The sequence below is a fragment of the Scatophagus argus genome, chromosome 19 (assembly GCF_020382885.2).
Source record: "Scatophagus argus isolate fScaArg1 chromosome 19, fScaArg1.pri, whole genome shotgun sequence".
Taxonomy (NCBI): Eukaryota; Metazoa; Chordata; class Actinopteri; family Scatophagidae; genus Scatophagus; species Scatophagus argus.
Window position 1 is genome coordinate 4,054,232 of NC_058511.1, and position 21,911 is coordinate 4,076,142.

At 41.6% G+C, this 21,911-nt stretch overlaps 1 protein-coding gene across 3 annotated transcripts in view; it reads right to left on the reverse strand.

Annotated features, from left to right (window-relative positions):
- map3k5 (mitogen-activated protein kinase kinase kinase 5) overlaps window positions 1-21,911 on the reverse strand; it is a 57,286-nt gene that overhangs the window by 11,952 nt on the left and 23,423 nt on the right. For all 3 annotated transcript variants that reach the window (XM_046373414.1, XM_046373413.1, XM_046373415.1), the window contains 13 exons: window positions 19,446-19,614; window positions 18,135-18,241; window positions 13,550-13,720; window positions 11,726-11,838; window positions 10,553-10,712; window positions 8,893-9,046; window positions 8,662-8,769; window positions 7,815-7,867; window positions 6,224-6,319; window positions 4,286-4,367; window positions 2,461-2,594; window positions 1,150-1,277; window positions 505-641 (listed from right to left, as the gene is read on the reverse strand). In XM_046373414.1, the coding sequence (XP_046229370.1) occupies window positions 505-641; window positions 1,150-1,277; window positions 2,461-2,594; window positions 4,286-4,367; window positions 6,224-6,319; window positions 7,815-7,867; window positions 8,662-8,769; window positions 8,893-9,046; window positions 10,553-10,712; window positions 11,726-11,838; window positions 13,550-13,720; window positions 18,135-18,241; window positions 19,446-19,614 (1,612 nt within the window). The remainder of the gene's footprint in view (window positions 1-504; window positions 642-1,149; window positions 1,278-2,460; window positions 2,595-4,285; window positions 4,368-6,223; window positions 6,320-7,814; window positions 7,868-8,661; window positions 8,770-8,892; window positions 9,047-10,552; window positions 10,713-11,725; window positions 11,839-13,549; window positions 13,721-18,134; window positions 18,242-19,445; window positions 19,615-21,911) is intronic.

Consider the following 21,911-nt stretch of genomic DNA (forward strand, 5'->3'; position numbering starts at 1 on the left):
TAGTATCATTGGGTGGTGGGTCTTCTTGTATTTTCGTCCTTTTTGTTACAGGTGTATTTTCTTGCAATTATTTTATTCATTTGTGTCTTTCCTGTTACTGTACGCATCTTAAATTAGACAGACTCCACTTGTAATGAAATATGCTATAAATAAAATCACAACATCTTGTCATTTCTGCAGCACACCTTGTTCTTCTGTCCACTAAAACAAATAGCAAATGTTCAGTCCTCACCTCATGCGCATTGGAAGATTTCTCCTAAAAAAATAACTCGCCAGACACAAGAACAGCTGTGACGATCAACGTTAACATTTGTCACGAATGAGATTTGAGTCACATTTGAGTGCTGATTGAAAGACATCTGCAAATGCAGCCCGGTTAAGTGTCCTTATCGAATTTAAACAAAAGATACTGAACTCGAATATGGCTTCAACTGGTCAACAAGAAGCCAATGATGCCACAAAGAATACAGCATGTTAATTGGGCAGTAATTTCTTTTTATTCACCTTGATGTCTCTGTGTGCTATCTGGTTGTCGTGCAGGTATTTGAGCCCCTCCAGGATCTGCCGCGTGTAGAAACCGATGGTGGACTCGTTGTTTTTCAAAGGGCCCCACTTGGACCTCAGCAGTGCAGACAGACTCCCTTGACACCATGGGACAAAGTGCAACAACGATCAATACAGCCATGCTGACCTGACATTAGCAGTGCAGTTCCGATCAGCGCGCAAGTCAGAGTGTCGGCAGACGTTTTGCACAAAGTGAGGGTAAATGCTGGTGTTCTGTTTTTAAAGCAGAGCGTGTTTCATAAGGATATTTGGTTGTTAATTGCCCATTTCAGAACAGTAAAAATTCATTCCAAGAAAAGTGGCCCTGTGGTGTAAACACAACCAGCAGCGTAAAATGTACTGTTTTCAGTACAATAGCTTTATCCAGGTAAAGATCAAAGGATGAAGGAGAAACACACACATTTTAACAGGCACTTGAAGGATTTCTTTAAGACGATGCAGATTGTGGAAACTTGAAATAAGCTGCACATGCTGTTAGCATTTTGAGCTCTATTATTATGTATAAAGTTATATAGTTATTCTATTCTGTTACAAGTGGTGCAGATCTCTTGTTTGAATCAAACTCTTGTCAACAACAGGTCTCACCTCCAGGCACCTGCTCCATGAAGATCTTTATGAAGCCGTTCTCGCTGATGGATCCCAGGTACTGGACGATGTTCTTGTGCTTTAAGTGCTTGTGAAGAGCGATCTCCTCATGTAGCGGCTGAGAGTACCTGTATTTATAAAGGCGAAACATCAAAACACGAGCAGGCCACAATGACGTAGTTTCACTCCCACAAAAAGAACAGGACAGATACTCATACATTTCGGCCAATGTCATAAAAGAAAAAGATTCTGTAAGTTATTATAATGACTTAATGTCTCAAAATAATAAGAAAACTAGTTTTATAGACCAAATGATTCATATCAAGTGTCCTCAGCTCACGGTGATGTCTACAAATGTCTTGTTCTGTCAGAAACCCAAAGATTCAATATCATAGAAGACTAAGAAAGGCAGAAATTATTCACATTGTGGATGACAGACTAAATGTTTTCATTCCTGCTTCATTCATTCTTTCATTCATCCACACACAGACAGACAACCACACACTCTCACACTCACACTCACACCTAGGGGCAATGTAGAGTAGTTTTGCATGTTTTTGTGCATGTTTGTGCATGTTTTTGGGACTGTGGGAGGAAGCCGGAGAACCCGGAGAAAACCCACGCAGCCACAGGGAGAACACGCAAACTCCGCACAGAAGGGGGATTCGGGGGACCGGGATTCGAACCTGAGACCCCCTTGCTATGAGCAGTGAAAGCTACCAGCTACGAGAAGACAGCGGTGGGAATTCAAGATGGAGGGCAGGAGTTCGCCTTCACAGCTCTTCACTAACCAGTCACTCAAGTGGACACAAGTCTGCTAAAAGCCAGGAACCAACAGGGACTCTGCTGGTCGGTGCTTCATGCTCTCAACCGGATGGAAGAGCAGCAGTTTTCTTTATGATGCTCAACAGGAGATGAGGCATTAAACTGCTCAGACGCCTGCTTCTATTCAGGCTCATCTGTGCGCAGCATAATAAATAGAAGATTTGCAGTGATTGCAAAAGAGTTTGACTATTTTGAGCCTGAATATGTTGAACCAGTTACGTTACGGTATAACTTATGTGACATGATGATGTTAGCACTACAATCAAGGTCATTGGGTCGTCAAAAATATTAGGGATTCATCCTCTGGAGGCCAGGATTACTCACATAAAACTTAAGATTGATGAAACACTTGCGCCATCACAACTGTACATACTGTGCATGAAAGTTATTACAGTACTTCTCAGAGTCCTTACAAAAACGCTTCAGCAGCGTGAAACCCTCAGAGTGACAAACACAACGTGGTGGCCTGTCAGAGCAGATTCTCACCTGCTGTCTCTCTCTGGGATTTCTTTGATGGCCAGTCGAACCTGGTTGCTGAGGTCTCGGCCTGCGTACACCACCCCAAATGTGCCTTTTCCCAGAACCACCCTCTCTCCATGCTCGTCGTACTCATAGTCATACTGTGGAGACAAAGGCCACAAGCATGAATCAGACATTTCAATAGTGCTAATGGGTTGCTGATGTGGGTTTAAAGTCTGACATGTTCTTATCACTGTGTCTGTAGTGCAGCGCAGCCTTTGACAACAGATTACTGAAATTCTCTGAAATGCTCATATAGTAAGTCTGAGTTGCTGTATTTTTACTGAAGAAACCGACTGCAACTTATACAGACTTTTACTGTAATCCTCTCACATACAAAGTAGGAATCAACCATAAAGAAACACCAGAGCCTACATGTGATTTCTTTAATTTCTTTAAATACAAAAATACAAAAAATTAACTCACAATTTTTTTTTTGATTTAATAGATTACAACACCTTTTCTTTGATGTTACTGCATATTACAGTCTTGATCTTAATAAAGCTAACTCTGTGTCAAAAGAAGCTTTAAGTTTTAAAGCAACTTGCAAACACAAGCATAGAAAACTTCTTTGCTTTTTTCTAACTGTATTATCACATGCATGGAGGATTGTTCTTATTGCATTGTGTCCCTGTTGTTGTTTGTGCTAGACAAATCCAACAAGTAAAAACATTTTTCAATCAAAACTTATTTGTTCATTACTGGTTTAACTTTAACAAATGGTCTTTTCTTTGTATTCAGATTACTTTAAACTTGTTAACTCCATTCTTTGACGCAGGTGAAACCTCAGTAAGAAACGCTCAACTAACGCACTTGATCACATGATTCATGTTTACGGTAAAACAAGTTAAGATCTTGTTTTTTTAGGACATGTTTTGCTATAAAGAGTGAATTAAGGGAAACCAGCAGTAGATTTAGGCTGACAGATATAAAACTGGCTCTTGAGAGAAACCTGTTAGGCATTTGATTTGTGCCATTTCACTGAGTCAAAAAGGGAGTGGCAGCATTTTGGAGTAATTAGTTTTTCTTTTTTTCCCCCACTGGGACAACAGGTGAATGCATCAGCAGGTGTCTGTTCTTGTTCTTGTTATGCAAACTGTGATGAACTGAGTCTGAAAAGCTAGATGGAAATCCAGAGTTTATACATGCTTATGACGGATTTCTTTTGTCAAAAGACATTATGTCATAAAAAGTGAGGGAAATAAACGCAGCCAGAGCGCTACGAACAAGGAGCTCATCCAAGGCTGAGAAACTGCTGATGAGAGTTGGTTTGCTGGTGAATTTTTCTGTCAGCACTTCAAATCTTTCAATGGAAACACCACAATCACATCATATTTCCTGTGACATTTTAAAAGCAGGCAAAGTGCACCGCAGGGGAACAACAGGATGGAACAAAATGTACAGAAAACATGTAAATCCTTATTGAAAGAGTGATGCAGTGCTGCAGATCTGAAAGTTGGTGAAAATTCAGCGTTTTCAAATGCACATTATGCAATTTTTTCATATCAAGTGATTCTTCAAACAATGTACGGATTCCTGCTTCCAAAGAGATTCTCATATCAGTTGTGTATGATGTTTTACAACCCTTTAAATAAAGGCTTTATTTAGGTAAATATATGGAGATAACAGTAGTGGAACCGAGCGGCTGAGATGTGCCACTAGCTCTGGGGAAGGCGAAAACTATAGGAAAGAATTCTTGATTAACTTTAAAGCTACAAAAAGTAGAACTAAACTATATAACCACAGTTTATAAGGTTAAAGAAAAACTGTTGGAGTGACTGTAGTCTCTCACCTCCAAGGCGTCAGTGTCACAGTCTCCCTCCTCGGGACTCTTCCAGGCCTCCTCTGTTATGCTGTTGACCAGATCGCAGAATCTGCGAGAAAACAAGCACATTTTTTTTGTTCTTCTTTCTCCACTCCAGCACATTTGATTTGTAATAAAACCATGAATATAAGTGGAACAAAACTGCCGAACAAAACTGCTTAGTATGTTAAAGAAGAGCCCAGTAGTAGCTCAGCTTCTAGTTTAAGTGCTATAAAGGAAACAATAAAATCCCTCCACGGACATTCAAAGCCAGAACTGAACCTCTTTGTTTCCTTTATAAACGCCAGCATGCTGGAGTCAAGCCAACGTTAACTTATGTTACTATCTAAGCTTACATTTACAGAGTGAATTATAATCAGCCTTATACTTAAAATGATTTTGATTTGTTTTTATAATTACATTATTGTTATGAACTACTACAGACTTTTCAAATTAATCAGCTGTGTTAGCACTCAACAGTGATGCAACACTGACATGGACTCCACTATACGAGCAAGTTTCTGCAGGTTCATTTGTACAAATGGAAACCAGTGGCTGCCTGGCATAGTATGACAAACACATAACTTTTCAGTCTTGCATGAAGCAGTTTGGAACTTTGTTTTCTGCTGTCGTAATAACTTTTATTAAACCATTTTTATATCATTAATGCTTCAAGTCTAAGTCTAAATATCTTCCTGGCCTTTCAACATAATAGCGAAGTACACACATAGAGATAATGTAAAAAAATGTATTTGGCTTATATATTTGTGTCCAGACTGACTCAAATTAACAAGCACAATTTGCACATGTCGTCTCAGATCCATGAAGTACATATTGTGAGTGCGAGTGGCAGCATTTATCTTGTTGTTCTTGATGGGGTTACAGTATGTTTACGCACACACCTCCCACACAAATATATACATATAATGACCTTTACAACTGCTGCTGCACGCAAGCTGTGAATTAGCACGTCATGCTGTCACACATGGCACGCCTGCAGGTGTGTCTGTGCATGCACACACGCCAGTCATGCATATGCACAAACACAATCACACCAGGTCTCTTCCTGTTTCTACCACCTGTCCTCTACTTCTTCTTCCCGTCCTTCTCACCTTTTTTCACCCCTCCCTTCCCACTGTAGCTCTCTTTCTCTCTGAATTAAAGGAAAGCGGCTTCATAACAACAGCAGGCATGACTCACTGACTCTCACACTCCACATAATGGAACTGGAAGTGCTCGGGAGCCTCTGATGTGAGAGTCACAAGTCTGAACACTCAGTGCTCTGCCGAGGAACATGACGGTGCCGAAATGAAACAAGGTGTGTTCGTGGAGACGGGAAAGTGCGAAATTTCCCACCTGAGTGCAGGGCTGACAAGAGTGTCTGAGCCAGAGAAGAGACAAACTCACTGCAGCATCTTTCTAGACTGACATACATCTTTCTGAGTTAAAATATATCAGAAGAATCAGATGTTGCTTCAGTGATGGCTGAGGATTAAGGAATAAAACCATAATTTATAAAAATCATAATAATGGTTGTTACGGCCATTGATACGACTATGTTGGAATTGCATTAGATGACACCGACCACAAACTGCTTCCAATGTGTGTGCATGAAGGGAAACTCAGATTTTTGAGATTCAAAGTGAGCTTATTATATACAGTTTAATACATATATTAAATACAGATTTTTGGTAGCAGGGATTTAGAGGGATTTTTTTTTTATTTTTACCACAACCTGGCAACCCAAAAGTTGCTCTTATTGATGGATTATAAATGAGTGGACGAACACTTAATAAAATCTGCATGACCACGAAGTGTTACAGTAAAATCTGATTTACATGTCAACTTAAATCAAGCCCCAATAATATAAATGTCAAAGTACAACGGTGAGAAGGTCAAACCACCAAACAAACAATGAGAACAGACCTTCTACAGTGCATCTCAGTGCAGAAATAGATCTGGAAGTCCTCTGCATTGTGAAGGACGTAGAGGAAGGCGCTGCGCTCGTCAAACTTGGAGATGCTGAGGAGAAAAAGTTCACAGTCAGCTGGACAATCATCCCAATGAATGAAGCCTTTCACTGCACACATGACATCAGCCACCAAAACTCTGGTACGAGAGGATGTTTGTCACTGCATGTGGTTGTCCATCACAATATGAACCCCAGTGGACGTGAAACGTGAAAAATGCAGGATGTACACACAGGTATAATAACAATATGTCTCAGCAGTAAACAGGTTGTGACCATGAGCTGCAGCACCGCTTATTATTTCTAGACAAATTCTATATCTGGAACAGAAATGCACAACTTTGTTTTGCAAGTTGTCAAATGAAAACGACGATGAATTCCTGAACATAAAGACGATGAAACCTTTGACTCAACAACCAAATGGAAACTATAATCCGCTGGGATGAGCACTTCATCAACACTCTGCCAGTGTGCCAACGCCAGAGCTGCTGAGCCAGACAAGCAAGCGAGTGTGTGTGTGTGTGGTCGCACTGCTGCCTGCATAGCTGCTATTGTGTCCTGCTGCCTGTCTGCAGGCTGAGTGGGCACAGAGAATGAGTCGTTCCCTAGCAACATGTGAGCACGGCCCTCCACTTCTCCCTGAACTGACACTGAATTCCTTTGAGGACCGTGGAGAAGGAGGCGCAGAGAAGACATCATAAAGACCGTCTATGGTAGATTGTCTGTGGTATCAATGGGGGGTGTGTGTGTGTTATGTGTCTAAAATCAGCATGCTCTTGTGTTATTTACAGCTGCACATTGTCTGCGTTTGATGACACACTTTTATGCACGCTGAGCTACATCTGCACAAGCTAGTGTGAGTCCTTTAAGTTTCCAGAATTAGCAGTGAATCCGTCTGTTTGTATTCAAACAGTCAACAAGATCTCCACTTCCAGAAAGACCTGCGCAGAAGAATAAGCCTGCACAGCATGAGCACAAACAAAGCACACTGATGTTACATACGCTACAGACATTCAAAGCAACTGGATTTTAGCCAGAAGCTCTGTGGCTAAGCTAACGGCTGGATGAGGATGGCGGAGGGGATTGGTTGCTCCACCTCTGCAGTCTAGGCTTAAATATTTCATAAACTTTTAGAGGAATTGCCACGAGTTTTAGCACAAACATTCATGGTTCCCAGAAGACTAACTGCCAACAGCTAAAAATCTGACTCTGCTTTCGTGGCCAGGTTTCTCCTGGAAAAGAAGCTTAAATCTCATTGACACTTTGACTTTTATTTCATGTAAAGAGAATTTTGTCATCTCAGCACGTGAATATTAACGCTCAGCGAACATCTGAACATGGTGAGAGATGAAAACAGTACAAAGACAATGGCAGGTTTGCTTTAAAAGAGACGTGTCATCGCTCTCAGATGGCAGAAGTGACTCAGCAGATCCCTCTGGTAACTTTCTGCCAACTCACTATCTGACCAATCATCCTGAGGAGACAGGTGTGAGGTCAATATCTGTGTGATGTAAAAAGACACACACACACTCACACACACACACTGACCTGACACCTCGGACTGATGTGGCGCTGAAGTTCCACTCATGAATCCCCTTGTTCTGCAGGACAGATCAGAACGAATATCATCACACCACACTGAGTGATAGCAGCAGCGCTAACCAATAGAGAGTCATCAGGGGTTCTGATTACATTTGCTCCAGCACATGAATTAAATGAAAAGTCAGTGTAGCTGACAAAGCAGGTTTACTAAGATCAATTTCTGGCGAGCAACCACTCTTATTTATGTGCTGCTGCTGCTGTGTGGATAAGCAATAATGTACTGCAATATGACAACATAATCAATAAGGCAGACACACAGAACCTCGAGACAGGAAGCAAGAGTCCATTATCACAGCATAGTATCTAACCAAAGATAACACCACAGGAAAGCTAACAGTCATCATCCATCTGTTGACTGTTCAATCAGCCAATCAGAAACAAGCACTCTCAGTGGTCACAGTACCATGAACATCTGCCAGCTGCATGGTCCCTGTTTACATATTTTATTTATATCTTGTGCAAAACTTAACTGCATATGATTTCAATTATCTCTCGCTTCTACACAAAATTACGTATGCTAACATGCAAGCATGGAGAAAGCCATCTTCACACACTTTGATTATTTAAGATTTTAATGTCCGTGGCTTCTTCACTTAAAGAATAAAAGTTTATAAATTGTCTCTAAGATTTTGGCAGATTATGTTTCACTAAGACCAGCAGTGCAATATCAGAAACTGCTCATCAAACCCTGCAATCACACACATCCAGGACACAAAATGCAGGAACTTAATTACACAAACTGAACAACTAGAAGAAAAAGTAGAACTGGACGATATAAGTGATGGACACCCACCTTGTCATCAGGAGCGACGTGCCAGATGGACACTGTGTTGTCATCCACGTCTTTGTTAATGGTCAAATACGAAGGCTGGTACACTTTAGTGGGCTCTAGTATCAGCACCTGCAGAAGAGATCAATGGGTTCATTGAGCATTCACAATGTTTCAACATGTTAAATACATGACATTTTAAGCCTGAGTTGCAACCATTTGGGATTTACTGGTGCCTTGTCTGGAGTCACTTACAGGAAATCGTACAGAGGAGACGTCTTTCTTGGTGGCCTCCACCAAAAAGTCCATCCAGAAATCCACCAGCTCCTGCTTGGGTGCCGGCTGCTCCACGCTGGGTTTATTAAACTGCTGGTAGATCAAGATGGTCTCCACCAGTGAGCACAGGTACCTGCAACCCACCAGAGAGAATAAAAGTAGAAACATTTATCCTTGGTTTCCTGAGCAATGTCGAAGTCTTAAACTTTATTTAAGCAGATGAAACTACAGAACGGCAAAAGACTTCGATGTCTGATATTACAAACAAAACAGCTTACAGGCAGATCATTTGCATGCATCTGTTTTAAACATATGAGCACAGATGAAAAAAGATGACAGAAACAAACAATACCATGTGACTGTGTCTCCATGCTGGGGTTCATTTTTCTTTGTGACATTAATGGAAACTTAAGGAGTTTTCACAGCACTAACACAAATAAAGAACAGCAGGGTCGTTAGCACTGCAAAAAAGAGCCCAGCTGCAAACCGTTTACTGTACTCCACATGTTGTACATCTGACACAGTCTCATAAAATCCTGAGGAATGGATATAAAGTATGACATTATGTATTGCAGAGAGTTAAGAATTTTTTCCTCCACTGTGAATGGATTATGTGAGAAATTATTTTCATATGCTACTCATATACAGATGTTAATCCATAAAGGATCATTTCGGGCCATTAAAACACCACCACACTTGCTGTTAAAATTTATTTTAGGAAGGGCTCCCGCGGAGGTGAAATAAAAGCTGTTTTTCAAGGTTGTATGGTTTCAAAATTTAAGTGTCACCATCGCCAAAAGTACACTAAATAGACAAAAGTGTTGGGACACCTGATCATTACACCGCATCAATACATAGATGTTAATACGGAGTTGATATATCTGGAGCAGCTATAGCAGCTTGCACTCTTTCCACAAGATTTTAAAGTTCATGCAGTCCAGCATTTGTGAGGTCAGACACTCATGTTGGCCCACAATCTCCATTCCAGTTCATCCCAAAGGTGTTGGATGGGGTTGAGGTCAGTACTTCTACACCAAACTCATCCAACCATGTCTTTATGGAGCTTTGCTTTGTGCACTGGGGCACAGTCATGCTGGAATAGAAAAGGGCCTTCAACAAACTGTTGCCACAAAGTTGGAAGCATAGCATTGTCCAAAATGTCTTGGTATGCTGAAGCATTAAGATTTCCCTTCACTGAAAGAATTAAAACAGCTGAACTCAATAATAAAGACGTGTGTCTGAATACTTTTGTCTGTATAGTGTAAGTGTGTCAGCCTGTCCTCTCTCTCATCTCTTCACAACCGTCAAACTATCTGTTTCTATTTGCGTCCCTTACTGAAGAAAAGTGTTTCTTTCCACAGAGCAAATTATTTACCGTCTAAAACATTTTAAACTCCTCAAAAAAAATGCCATGGCACTTGGCTGGTATATTCATCAATCTAACATTAAGACAGAGATGCTGCTCAGATGAGTAAAGTGAGTTCCTTGAGACAGTTTTCTGTTCTCCAGTGTGAAATAAACCAAATGCCTGTGCCATGGCCACAGATGGCCACTGACATCTCAGTGGAAAGCTGAGCACATATCTGGTGATGGATGCAACCAAAAATGTGTTTTTTGGCATGCTAATCTGCATTCTCACCAGATGGGGGCTTTGAGTTTGAAGAGTTTCTCAGAGGCCTGGATGACCCTGGTGTTGTCACAGGCCAGGATGCTGGCGCCCAGGAAGAAGCCCACATCCCAGTAACTCTGCAGCTTGTCCAGGCTGCCTTTTTTCCCCAACAGGCTGCTCAGCTTCACTCCTGGAAAACAGCAGATTTTTAATATGTCTCTGTACAAACCGAGATTTTAGGTGGACAACACATCTGAGTCGCAGGAACTGGCTAAGAACTGGAACCTGCAGTATGGAGGTCTAGCTTCATGATTTTGCCAATATATTTTGCAAGAGTTTGAAGGTAATTGTGATAAAGGTTCTTGGTTTCTACTGAGGGAAGCTGCTGCAACACCTAACCGGCCATTTGGAGAAGCAGGTGGGGCTGCAGGGATAAGCATAGGGGTAAGCAGGGTCTACAGAATGCAGGGTGGGGCTAGCATGGGGAGCTGCAGGCCAATTCCAAAGACTGCTCCTTCTGATTCCCACATTCCTGAGCTCCTCTGAGCCTCAGGTTTCAGGGCAAAAGCAGAAGAATTGGGAACAAGAGCTTCACAGCAAGCTTGCTTGCAGAACAGGAGGGAATGTTACTATATATGATCCAGCTTTTCATCTGACAGCTGTTTTCAGCATAAAAGCTCTAAAAACAATCCTGTGCTTCCCTTCCCAGCAGCAGACAGCACACAGACTTAGTTAGCCACAAGTTAGTCAACATAGAGGAGCCATTAACAACTTAAGAGTCAGATATTTCCCTCTTGAGTTGGAAACAACAGTTCACACGTTATCACCTGCTAATGCTGATATGGCGGACCTGTTAGGAAAAGCAGCATGCAAAAAGGCAAAGTTATCATTCATTTGGAGATCAAAAACAGAAGAGGAGAGCTATTGCTATATGCTACCTTAGCAGCTTAATTCTTCACTATATTCACCTTCAACCTTTTTGGTTGAAAACAGCAGACTGTGGCTGTAAACAGGGTTGATGCTAATGATGAGACAAAGCCTTAACCTTGATGTTGTGTTTCCTTAAGACAAACCAGTAAGCTGAGAGATGTTAAAAATGATAAAACACGAGCTGTCCTTTTGTAAAATATTCAGATTCCTACATGATGCCACTGATCATGTATATGAGAACGATGATTGATATCCAATCTTGCCACCACTCACCCACTTTGCGAAGCTCGAAAGATGTGTCAAACTGGTGTCCTGCTGCCAGGAGTAGAACAGCATAGTTTATACCAGAGTGTAGTGTTGGCTCAGACTCAAACCCCTTTTTAAACCTGCGAGGAAAAGAAGAAGAAGAAGAAGAAATGAGTTCAATAAACACTTTCCAAGAAATGCGTCATCCCAAATCCCAAGCACCTCTGAGATAACGGATGGCTTCACGGGGGTCCCGTGGCTTCCAGAGACACTTCAAGTTCAAAAAAACAATTTCAGCCATATTGAGCTGGGACCACAGAACGACAGACCGCAACTGTGAGTACCCTCGCAAAACAAGAAATTTCATTTATTTAATGAGCAATCTGTTGTGCAGAGGGAAGGGGTGTGAATGATATTAGGGGCTTCTGCCAAGTTGCGACATGAAACCGAAAATAATAGCCAGATGGGAGCTCGATAATGCAAGCAGTATATTCAGACGACAGAGATATGAGGTTTTAAGAGCTATATCCAGAGGAGGACAATCAGCAGCCTTGTGTTATTATTATTTCTCTATTATTATTGTTATTGTTAGCCTGATTTGTCTCAGAACAGCCTAAATTCTAGGATTCAAGGCCTCAGTTCAACAAGGTCTGCATCCACGTCGCTCTGTGCCAGTTCATCAGCATTAAGCACATCCTGCAGGTTTTTCATCAGCGTCCTCACGCTGTGGACGTCCACCTTCATCAGCCAAGAGGTCTTGACAAGGTTTCGATCCTGACCAAACACAAACCGAATGCTGGGACGTATTATTCTGTGAGTGGATTCTGAATGAAGAAGACCATGATCGAAAATGTCCATCAATGGTTTTCTATGTTTCAGATAAAATATATAGTTACATTTTAAAGTTAGTTAGTTTCTCAAAAATTTTCTCAGAATCTTAGCTGCAACAGAATTAACACTTTCATAAAGCAGGTTAATTTTACTGAACTGAAACAGCCCACAACCCTACGCTCACATTGTGGGGGAACTGAAGCAACATCCCAAACTGGAGAAACTCAAGTTCAGAAACATGGTAGACATTTGAATTAGACTCGCAATAGTGTCTAAAATCTTTCTACCAAAATCAAAATCAAAATCATGACCTGCAAAGTTCTAAAAAAATCACAGTAAAGGGATTTATATTTAGATTATGGCACCTCTTTGACTTGACATACCTGACCATGTTCTTCTTTTGAGGAAATTTTTAACAACATCACTAAAGGTATTACTGGTAGCAGCACATCAGCTGGGAAAAAAAGGATTAAAGCTGACAAAAGAGGGAAAAGTGTCATTTATACTGTTATTTCCTTTTGCAGTATCTTGCAGTATCTCCTGATCAGCAGCTTGTAGCTAAAGCTGTCAGCAGCCTTAGTTTAATTCCACCAACAGGAACCTCTGTATGTTTTTCTCATGCTTTTCGAATTTGCATTCAGGCGTAACAAGTTGCACGATCTTAAATCTCCCATTGCATGTCACATTATGTAATGAGCTGTCATCTCCAGACCTGTGGGCTGCCCGTTTCCGTGAGTGACACTTATAATCCTCCTGACACACAAATGGTTCCACCTTCACGATAACAGCTATTAAGAAGCCCTTTATGCACGGCACCATTTACAGTAAAGTCTTAACACTGTGGTGCCCCAATCCAGAGGGCCAGCTTAAAGGCATCCATCAGCCGTCCTGCCCTTTGCTACATTTCTTTTAACAATATTTATATGTGACTCAGTGTCTGAAGGAACCGGCTGTTTGCCCGAAATGTCACACACACACACACACACACACACACACAGTCATCCTTCCCAGCTCTCTCACCAGTATGTCCCGCTGTCTCTGCTCTGTGTGTCGGTGAAGTGAGACTCCAGGAATGTGTCCTTATAGATCCGACCCACCAGGCAGTAGATGTCTGAGGCTACCTGCTCCTCGCCCTCCACCAGGGGCAGCATTATGTCCAGAGCCTTCTGTCTGTCGCCCAGCAGGTTCCTCCTGCACATGCACAAAAAGCACACAGGTGCAAAGCCAGAGACAAGGAAATTAAAAATCAGACCGTTAATGGTGTCATAGAGTCTTAATGTTTAAAGTGGCACTTTACCAATATCAACATCACATTAGTCATGAGGAGTTCCCGGCCAGTGAAAATAGTTGTTTAGAGTGAATTTGGGCTCTGGAGGAAGCTGAGAATGGCTATCCTTATTGAGACGCACTGTGGGAAGTAAAGGATAGTGTTTTTGGAACTTGGCCTAAACAAGTTCCCTGATCTTAAATTGTGGACTAACATTACAAAGGTGACATCAGCTGCATTTATGGTAAGTGCAGCTGATGTCACATTACAAAGGTGACATCAGCTGCACTTACCATAAATGGTATACCACAGGATAAAAACATTGATTGAAAATATAAGGACTGGTGGGCTGCTTTATAGCTTTTCACACGTCATGTCAACACTCTTTTTCATTACTTTCTATTTTGGGACAAACACACAATAACTGTGGGAGTTTCTACCAGATTCCAAACAGTGAAGGGAGTAACGGGTGGCACACCTTCTCCGAGTTAACAACAATGGGGATTATAAAACAAACAGAAAGCACAACAGTAAACCAATACAACTTCCAAGCACTTGATATCTCTGTGTCTCAAAACTTTCAATACAAAGCTGGATTTGGTCTCATGCATTGAAGAAGTCTTTCTGACACCAGTTTCAGCCATAACTGGTAAACTACCAGATCTCAGCTGGGACACGTGAGGCTTTTTGCTTTTTAGATAAATTATGTACAACATATTTCTCAGTACCAGATTCAGATTTTATCTCGCTAAATGTATACAATTTTGCTGAAGCTAAAACATTAAAGTGCTGCTAGGCATAGCATAAAGAATACATCCGTGTATACAGTGTATACAGTGTACAGTAAATGGATCATTTTAAACAGCAAATAAAAATTGGCAGCGTGTGTGTGTGAGCACACACATTATAGTTACGTGTGTGATTCATGAATGTCTGTTAATGAATGCTTTTATATTTGCTGTTCTGATCGCTCCACAGCAGAACAGAAAAAGAGGAAAAGCTTGTCTAATGTTTGTGCTTCATTAGGAACAAAAACTGAACTACAGCTGGGTTGCTGGCATGAGCAAGTCAAGGTTGGACAATTCACATCTGTCAAATTATAAAGGCTAACCGACTCACAGTTTAAATTTAAATTCCAACTTTCAGTAAATAAATGGTCTGACTCACACATATAATTACAGCCTCACTTGTCAGTTTATTAGGTAGACTTAACTAAAGGTTTAATACAACAGCCTTGTTTAGTCAACTCCGTTTATATGAATTATTCTACTACTACTGATTTCGAACCACATGCTCAACCAAACAAACGGCACACAGTACAGTCCAGGTTATACTGTTGACTCGTTACGCAGTTTTTAAATTAAAAAAAAAAGCGTTTTTTAAAAAGAAATGAACATTAAAATGTTAAAATGCTCTGAAATTTTGTCTGCCATCGAATGAAATGAAATCTGAGATGAAATCTTTCAGGGAGATGACAAGTCAGACTGGAAGCTTTTCACCATTTCTACCTGCTTTCATGCCTCCACTGTGAATAAACTCATGCATTTGTCCTCTTACTCTCCGAGGAAACTGGAAAGTGATCCAGTTGTCTTTGCGACAGCAGCGTCCACAAGAATACCACTTGGAATTATTTTACAATCTGTGAAAAGACTTCACGTTTTTGCCTTTAAAGAGCACGTCACCCATTCAGCATCACAATCCGGACCAAAGCTGGCCAAAAATTACATCACGAGCCACGATCACTTTCATCTATCCATGTGAACTAATACAGCTGAGAAGTGAAGCAGCGGGAAACACTAGAAGGGTCCAAGAAGATGCATTCAGGGGCAACCAAGAGGCCGAGGCTGTTGGTGAAAAGGGGAAAACACGAGGTTTGACATGTGGTTTTTGTTTGTTTGGGCGGGTTGTCTGCTGATGAGATCAAGACTGCGGCATCATCGGACTCTTCTGTGGGCTGTTCTCGAGGATGTGTGCAATCAAAGCATATCGTTGTTTAATTTGGAGAAGTTCTGGGACGAATCTTATGCACCGAAAGCAAATGTAATCAACAGAAATCAACAGTAGTGCCGAAGCAGTGAGATGACCTCAAAAATCAAACGAGAGCCTCTGCATGATATTCCCTCATTAAAGGCCACTATAAATTATTTAGTTAAGCTAGAGAGATCATTAATTAAGACAGTCTCACATTTGTACGTACTGTTAGCTCTACTCCATGGTAATTTTTGTTCTCCACTTACTGAGCGTGTCAAAACACGAGCTTAATAAAGGAACGAAGTTAAGTCTCACACACGCACAATGTGTGACAGATACACATTACTTGGTTCCTCTCCAGAGCGTGAAGGTTAAATAAAACATATGAGCTGGCAGCTATTACCATGGAGACTGTCCAGGGGGAAGAGCGCTCTATTTCTCTGACTGGTATTTGGATGGTGGAGATTCCTGCCTTGCTCCTGCCTCGCTCCCGGCAGGCTCCCGGCAGTGAGCCCTGCGCCACAGGCAGCGTTCAACACTCGCATGCCTGACGTTGCCCTGCTGCACACAAGACGTTTAAGCCAATTAGTACACAAACACTCCAACCCGGCAGATTCAGTTAGAAGCGGAGTACCTACTTCAGGCCAATCATGTGTTTGTTAAGGCTGAGTATTGGCAGGCTCTGGGCTTCACGCTGCTGTGTCGGAGTTAAGTGAAAAGAGTCGAGGTAATGATTTATTCAGCTCCGCTCCGAGTGGAAAATACATTCAGGTTCAAACTCAGAATAGAAAGACTTTGCCACCTTACAAGCAACATTTGAAAAGAACGGCTTGTTGAAGGCTACTGTACAATATTAGTCATTTTGTATTTCAGCTTCAGTATAGTTTAAAATTCTGTGCGACTGAGGCGGCTGTGACTCAGGAGGGATCCCGGGTTTCCTGTTGGAAGGTTGGTGGTTCAATCGCCATCACTGGCTGCATGTCGAAGTGTCCCTGGGCAGGATGCTGAGTAAGAAATTGCTCCTGACGTGAGAGGATGCGTGTGAATGGCTTCGGACAGGAGGAGCCACATTACACCTTGCATGGCAGCCTCTTCTATTAGTGTGTGAATGTGAGTAGACTGTCAAAGTGCTCTATCAGTGCAAGTCCAGTTTCCATTAGTTTTCAGAATGACTACAGAGGTTATCACGAGGGCATCTTAGTGGGTCAGCGGTAAGGAGAGGCACCAGTAAGGGCAACGCCTACAATATCGCAATATATTAGACTGCAATACTGACACACATGAAGGTATAGCACATTCATCACCTTCTATTAGGAATTTATACATACTATAATACTGCCACTTCAACTCTCCACTGAGAAGAAAATTAACACGACCACAACAGCACATCACCTAACAATCACATGTAACAGCTGTTGTAATTACAGCGACTCATCCTGCCTTCCTGAACACAAAAGACCTCCCACAGCTGTTTGTCTCTGCGCCTGACGTGCTGTTTGAAACCTGAGGGAAACATCTCAGGGCTCACGTCGGAGGAGGCGTCTTCTGTCGTTAGCACCTAACGTATAAATCTGTCTGCTTCCTTGAGCTCGCAGACACAATATCACATACTTTTAATGGGCGAGAGAGAAAACAGCGAGCACACGGGCATCTTGGCACCCTGCAGAAACATTTTCCCCCAATCGCTGCCAATTTAAAGAACAGCACATTTTATTGCTGTTGGAGGCAGCAGCGCCGCAAAAACCACAGGAAGTTTACGTGAAAAGCAGCTGGTGAAAACAGGCAGTTAGAACCTCTCTGTGTCGTGCATGTGCCTTTTCCTGCACACATGCTACCAACAACATCACTGCTGCTCTTAATCTCAGCATCTTTGCTGCTGCTTGTAATTTTAAATATTGTGAGATTCTCCCACGTCTTTCAAAGACCAACAGATGAGCAACAGCATCGACACTTTTTACTGAAGGCCTCGACATGGATTGGTAAGACATGCAAAAATTATATGCGAAATTCTGATGATAATTGCATAATATTTATTTATTTGTTATGTATTTATTGGAGGACCATAATGCATTTATTGGGCACAATATTAAATATAAATGTTATCATTTTTAAATCAATTAGACGTGTTCATGTCACCTCAGTATGTTCATCAGTTTCCTTACAATTTGTTTCACAAAAATGTCTTTAAACCTTTACGTCACACCCAATTTCTTATGCTTTATTGACAGTAGGTCACACAACATGGTTCACGTCCATAAAACGATAACTGACTGTTGTGAGCAGAAGTTGATCAAGTTGAGTGACATTTTACATTTGAAGAAGACAGTTTTCCATGTCTGAAAAACCTGAATGTGTGTGTCATCTCACCGATTCAGTGCAAAGGCGTAGTGGAACTTCACATGTGGATGAGCCACGGGGTCAAAGGTCGGGAGCTTCTCCAGCGTCTCCACCAGCTTCACGATGGACTCGTAATCCTAGACGATAAGTAAGGAACATAAGGATGAGCTCCTGATGGACTTTCTCTCTGGTCACTGGTAACTGCTAAGCATTGTGGGACTGTTGCCCACGAATCTCTGCATCAGTGTCCTCCAAACACACACTCCAACTCATCAAGGTACTGAGCTGCTTTCAGGCCAGAGGGGGACTTCCTGATGCCCCTTTACTCACTCCGTCTGAGACCGTCAGCTTAACACCAAAAGCACTTCAATAACCGAGTGGCCCCTTCATCACATTTTTTTGTTGCCCCTACTCGCCTGCACAGTCACTACGGCCAAAGGATGTTAAATAATTCAGCACATCCTCAATGCTTGTTGTTCTAATGAATCATTCATGAGGCTGAGCGCTGCCCATGGTGAGTGGGAGGATCCAGACGGTGACTGCCATCGCAATGAGGAGACTAAAGAGCGGCAGATTTAAGACGAGCAGACCAAAGGCTTTGCCTAGAGCTCCCTGCAGGCGGTCTGGCCTACGAATGGCCTCTGTTTGAAAGAACACCCCTCGTAAAGAGATGATGCTGTCAGGCTGAACCTGAGGCAGCGACCTCTCTCCGACTTGTACAGTACGTTTGTACAGGAGCTTCCTCTGTCAAGGTCAGGGACATGACAGCACACACAGATCATCTTAGCTGGCAATTTGTTTGAACTTAAGAGCGGTTAGCGGTTAGCGGTGGGCTGAATGGCTGACAAACCCTGATTGTTTATCCTAGAAACTTTATGCCATGTTCCTCTCTAAAGAGTTTATGAGAGTCTGTGTGTCTGTCCGGACGTGAGAGGTGCATCCGTTGGTTCAGTGAAACAATTTCATGCAGACTGAACAGCTTTTGTAATTTTAGTTGTTAGTGTTGGCCTTCCAAGGTCTGATAAAGATAAAAAACTATTGTAGCTGAAGGTTTAGTCCGTGAAAAAACATCTACCAATAGGTTCAGTTATTTTTTTGTTGTTATTTTCAAACAAGAACTTTCACTGGTTACAGCTTTGGGCCAACGTGCATGTTGCAGTGAATAAAATCCACTTCCCATGCGCCTGTTAACACTGTTAATTTTTAGACAAAGCAGCGCCAACATTAACTTCTAACCAGTTTCTCTACCAATTATCCAGTTTGTTTTATCATCACAAGGCAGCACACTTCATTGGACAACAACTTGCTGATGCTTAAAGATGGCACACAGAGCAGGCGCACCTGGATGTCCCTGTATGTCAGCAGCAGGTTGATGACGATGTCGACCGACAGGCACTCCACGTTGTCCAGCCGCTGCTGGATGCGGTTCAGTTCGGCAGCCAGCTCCTTGCCAGTGTACAACTCCCGAGCCTTGCGGATCTCATTCAGAATCGTCTCACGGAAATACTGGCTGTAAGGGAAGGAGATACGGCTTAAAGGTATTGTCTTCACGCTGAACCGACGCATCTACTGTACAAAGCACCCCAGTTTACAATTTTATTCAGTTAAGACGTTATGTAAGACGCCTTTCTGTGACTCATGGTGGCAAAAGATGCTTCCTGCCAATGTTATTTTAGTATCTTCCATAAAAAAATCCAATTAACACTGTAGTCAACGTGTTTAGGTGGTTTAGCATCTCCTTAATGGGCGATTGTAATGTGACTGGAGATTAAATTCATTTCCTACCAATTATTATCTAGTCAGACGAGCAATTTTCTTCCCGTCTTAAATGAGATGAGAGTAAATATTTCATGAATGTTGTTTAAATTATTGCTTTGTACTTCCAGTTAATGATAGTTAATAATATTAAATATACCTATTTTGTAGGTCTTGCAGGCTTTGGAGAAAAACATTACATTTACATTCCTTGAACTGGTGTTAAAGCTCAGCACATGAATGAAAACGTCTCTTGTGCAGAGGGTCATCTGCTGCTAATTATCATCCTTCTGTTCATCTCTGAAAGTCGTGTGTCCTTGGAGGCAGGGTTCAAGCCTAAACAATAACCCACTACTTACATAATAAATTTGTTCTGTGTGAGTTTGCTGACTGAAGTTAAATTTGCTTGTTTGTTTTCTTCAAAATAAGCTACTGGTGAAAACACGGTTTTCACGTCAGCCAAGATCTTTAAAAGCTCCCAGTTGCTGATGATCATCCGCTGCAGACGATCGTCAATCACGGCTCTTCAGTGCTGAACTTGGTGTATCCTCGCAGGGAGTGACAAAGTTGCAGCATAAATGCCAAATAATTACTGATAGACTCATAGCACATTCACTCCATTCATAAAACAAATCTGTTCAATGTGAACTGGGTGATGGGTGATACAGATGCAATATCAATGTGAACTGATATTGCATCTGTAAAAAAAAAAAAAAATTCAAAAGATCCAAATATTCATGATCATTTGCTGCAGATTATGGTCACCCCCTCCCCGTTTGGCTCTGAACTCGACTTGTCCTTGCATGGAGTGACAAGGCTGAGGCCTAAACGCACAGCACATTCGCTCCATTCACATAACAAATCTGTTCCATGTGAGTTAGCTGACTAGAATTAATTCTCCCTCGCGTTGGAACAAGGCAACATTGACACTGACTGACATCCTGTTTTCATTTAAAAGGTCAATGTCATCCAAATACATGGAATCAGCAAATAGTAAAGACACCATTTTTACCCAGAGTGTCACTTCTTAGCACAGGTCTCAGGAAGGCATAAGGCAGAACACATTCATCACTGCTCGGTAGGTTAATATAAATAGTAGTCATGCTGTATCACACAATGCGCTGAATGTGTTCTAGGCAGTTACCAGTGCTGTGCTTGCCAGTTATTAGAAAAGCCTCATCTAAGTGCATGTTTTTCTTTTCTGCCTGTAAAACCTGACTCACTATTCCTGGAGCTGAGCTACAACCAACTGGCTGCTGCATTGCCTGTTGGCAGGAAAGCTTAAAATATTACCCCAGCAACTGAGGCGGTGATAATTTCATTTATTTATTTATTTATTTCTTTATTTGGAGCTGTGGATCACCACGCAAGTCAAAGTTGAGAAACGCTCCACAAAAATAATTAAAGCAAGTAATGACGGGAAGAGTGGTGGAGTATTAAAGCAAAGGCTGAGAAAGAGATGCTCAAACATGAAAACATGTGAGCCTCATCTGTCATGTACCTACCTCGCTGTATCTCAGCTTGCATTTTAACAATAAAACACTGAGTTGAACATTTTGCCTTTGTACATAAAGCGACATTTTGGGGATTCCACACACACAACACAGCCCTTGTCACTGCCTTCAGGGGAACTTCTTCTTTGCAGGAATACCTTTAAATTTTTACATTTTTCTTTTGCTTCATCATCCTAAAACCAATTGCCTCGTTTTCGGTGTTAACGTGTTTCCTTCAGTGATAAACAAAAAATTCTGCTAACATTACTATAATGTTGTTTGGTCAAAAGTGAAGTAAGACATTATGATTATAATTTCTTGGCATTTGTTTTACCATATACACATTTTAGCCATAGAATACGTTCCTTAAAAAAAGAATGTAAATTTACACAGATTTTATGACATTACAACCTTACAAGATAGACTCAAATCTTTAAACTTTTTCTTTTTTTTAAAATCAATTTCACTGGTTCTGGATAAGCAGTGTAGAAATGGATGAATGGATGGATGGATGAAACATGGATGGATGACCCTTGGTCCAGTCCACCCATTGTCAGCC